We start from the raw sequence: 2,982 nt of genomic DNA, 5'->3' as shown, positions 1-2,982 counted from the left end.
CTCCATGACCCCTGAGCGTGCCCCGGCCCCTTCTCCATGATCCTGCCCCTGTTCATGCCCCGACCGCTGAGCGTGCCCCTACCCCTTCTCGATGATCCCGACCCAGTTTGTGCATCCTAACGCCTGAGCGCGTCCCTGCCCATCTGCCGTGGTTTCGCCCTCGCCCGCACTTCCTGACCCTGAGCGCGCCCCTGGCCCTTCCCGTCAGCCGCCACTCGACGCGGCGCGCCGGGCGTGGCCGGCGTCAGTCGTACCGCTGGCGGCACGATGCGCGCTCCGCTGCTCCTGACCCTGCTGGCAGGCTGCTGGTGCGCGCGGGCGGCACCATCCACCCTCCAGCTGGTGCACGTGCTGTACCGTCACGGCGCCCGCACGCCGATCAACCCGTATCCGACCGACCCGAACCGGGGCGCCTGGCCGCAGGGCGAAGGTCAGCTGACGAATGAGGGGAAGCGGAACCAGCTGGAGCTGGGCCGCTACCTGCGGCGGCGGTACGACGGCTTCCTGCCGGCGGCCTACCACCTCAACTACACGTGCGTCGAGTTGACTGACGTGGACCGCACGCTAATGTCGGCGCAGGTCAACCTGGCCGGTCTGTACCCGCCGCAGGGCGCTGATGTGTGGGACGCCCAGCTGGCCTGGCAGCCGATCCCCGTGCACACGCGGCCCGTGCAGACCGACTTCAAGCTGAAGTCGTACGACTGTTGCGCCGCCTACCAGCGCGAGCGCGAGCGCGTGTTCGACTCGCCCGAGATGGCGGCGTTGGTCGCACGGAACGCCGCGCTGTTTGCCTACCTCGGCGAGCACAGCGGCAAGGACGTCACCGACCTTGAGAAGCTCAGCTACTTGTACGACACGCTTTGGATCGAGGCGCACCACAACCTGACGACGCCGGACTGGGCCTTGGCGCCGCCGCCGGGCGCCACCGCCCCCGCCTTCCCCGACCTGATGAAGCCGCTGAACGACATCGAGTTCGGCGTGTTCGGCGCCACGCCGCTGCTGCGCCGTCTGGGCGGAGGTCCGCTGCTGAAGGAGATGCTGGAGAACATGCAGGCGCGAGTGGATGGCACGCTGCAGCCGCCCAGCCGGAGGATGTTCGTGTACTCAGCGCACGACGTTAACGTGGCCTGTGTCCTCACCACGCTGCAGGTACGCTGGCTAGTGGCGTTATCATGCTGCGTGTGACGTACTGCGTCCACTCTCTCCCGTGCAGCCGCCGAGAAAACTATATGGGCCCCTGGTAGGAACGGGGACGGGATGGTTTTTGTGGACGGTTTTCAGCACCAGCCTTGATTTCAAGTTGGAGAAGGTTTTAGATGATTTGGCACGGCGCTTAATGTCTCGCTATTGAGAACAGAGTTCAAAGAGGTGCAAACCAAAGCTGACGTGGATCAAGGATAAAATTAGACCCTGAAAACTTCGCAGTGAAATCTTGGTGATAATGATTGCAGCATACAATCATAGCAGCAACCATGCAATCAAAGCAGCAGCATGCAATGATTGCGCCGGCCTGGAGACAAACCCCACGAGATGATTAAGCCACCCCACGGACCGGATCACCTTGGGACCATCATTTGCTTTGACATTTATTCCTTATTCCTTTGACATTTATTCCTGACATTTATGAGTCTTCCACGGGCGTCTTAACTTTCACATATTCAGACGGATTTGTTTCGGTGACACCGACCGCCTTATGAGCGTTATGCACGTATCGCAATTTTGTCATCCTTTTTGCGAGAATGCTTGGGCCGCGTGTCAGGCCTCCAGGCTACATTAGATTCTGCAGAGAGGTGGAATCCTCGTACCCGAGCCGTTCTTCAGCCGTGCAGCGAACACTCTCGGTATCTTTAGTAGCTCCTGCCGACCCCAGAAGCCTCTTTTTCGACAACCATGCCGCCCTACGTCCATTTTATATGTGGCCGTGACTCCCCGGTCGTTTTGGGGTTCCGTAGCCTTGATAGTCTCGGATCGTCTTCAAGGCCTCTTAGATGTCCGCGAGCCTGTGAATCCTCCACTCTGTGCCAAATTGTCTTCAGAGGATCACTCCTCATCTGCTTGGCTAAAATGATGACAGTAAGACAAAATGCACAGCTAGTCGGTTAGGTGCCTATGTCGAACATGCGCAAGGCATAGGTCTATGGAATGCTTGCCAGAACTTGTTCGACAAGAGCAACATGCTGAAATCGTAACAGACCAAGCATGCTCGTGTCATCGCACCACGTCCAACACCCGATCGTCCTCGCCGCCCTCGCGTCTCCGCGTCCCCTAGGTCCCCCATCCATCATCACCCGTTCGCCGCCTCCGCAGGTCTACAACGGCCTAGCGCCGCCGCTGTCCAGCTGCCTGTTGGTAGAGCTGCACTCGGACCCGGACGCGGGGCCGCTGGTGCAGCTGTTCTACAGAAACGACAGCTCCACGGAGCCGCACCAGCTGCAGCTGCCTGGCTGCGACGTCAGCTGTCCGTGGAGCGAGTTCGTGCGCCTGACCAAGAACGTGGTGCCCGACGATGTTGCCGGGGAATGCAAGGACGAAGGTCACGTTGGCAACGGGAGGGGACGTAGGAAGGCGTGACATCTTGTTCGGCAACAGTGACATCATTGAGACGGTCTGTCGCGCGTGCCGGTATGCTTTCGGATTACTAGGCGCTGCTGCTGTGCTATCGACCGCTGTCTGCTGGTGATCCCCGCCACAGCATTACATCAGCATGTTGCCATGTACTACTTTTGGGCACTATAGGTGGACATTGTGTTTGGGCTTGCAACTATCGGAGGATGCAGACTGCGATTGCGGGCAGCGCACGTGACTGACAAAGCGGTTCCAGCCTTGCAGAAGTTACCGAAGTTTTTTTTTAGAAGGGCGTGACAGTAAAATAACTGGCATGATGTCATACTTGTGGCCGATTTCGCACCAACAAAACCAATTCCAACTCAGACTCACAGCACAAAATATCCACTTTGATTCCACCTCCGGACAGGACGCAAG

At 59.1% G+C, this 2,982-nt stretch overlaps 1 protein-coding gene across 1 annotated transcript; it reads left to right on the top strand.

Annotated features, from left to right (window-relative positions):
- Nucleotides 1-267: 267 nt before the first annotated feature.
- LOC119114131 (testicular acid phosphatase homolog) lies at nucleotides 268-2,618 on the top strand. The gene is made up of 2 exons (XM_037238344.1): nucleotides 268-1,149; nucleotides 2,308-2,618. The coding sequence occupies exons 1-2, from the start codon at nucleotides 268-270 to the stop codon at nucleotides 2,569-2,571; spliced, it is 1,146 nt and encodes a 381-aa protein (XP_037094239.1). The 3' UTR covers nucleotides 2,572-2,618.
- The last annotated feature ends 364 nt before the right edge of the window (nucleotides 2,619-2,982 follow it).

This window comes from Pollicipes pollicipes, unplaced genomic scaffold (genome assembly GCF_011947565.3).
Source record: "Pollicipes pollicipes isolate AB1234 unplaced genomic scaffold, Ppol_2.1 Scaffold_7262;HRSCAF=8765_pilon_pilon_pilon, whole genome shotgun sequence".
NCBI classification, from domain to species: Eukaryota; Metazoa; Arthropoda; class Thecostraca; order Pollicipedomorpha; family Pollicipedidae; genus Pollicipes; species Pollicipes pollicipes.
Note: the sequence above shows the minus strand (reverse complement) of the source record. Positions and strands in the feature narration are given on the sequence as shown.

Excerpts from the sequence above, each read along its gene's own strand:
- LOC119114131 (XM_037238344.1), top strand. The coding sequence starts at position 268 with ATGCGCGCTCCGCTGCTCCTGACCCTGCTGGCAGGCTGCTGGTGCGCG. Across the intron at positions 1,150-2,307 it reads GTGTCCTCACCACGCTGCAG|GTCTACAACGGCCTAGCGCC; the intron begins GTACGCTGGCTA and ends CCGCCTCCGCAG.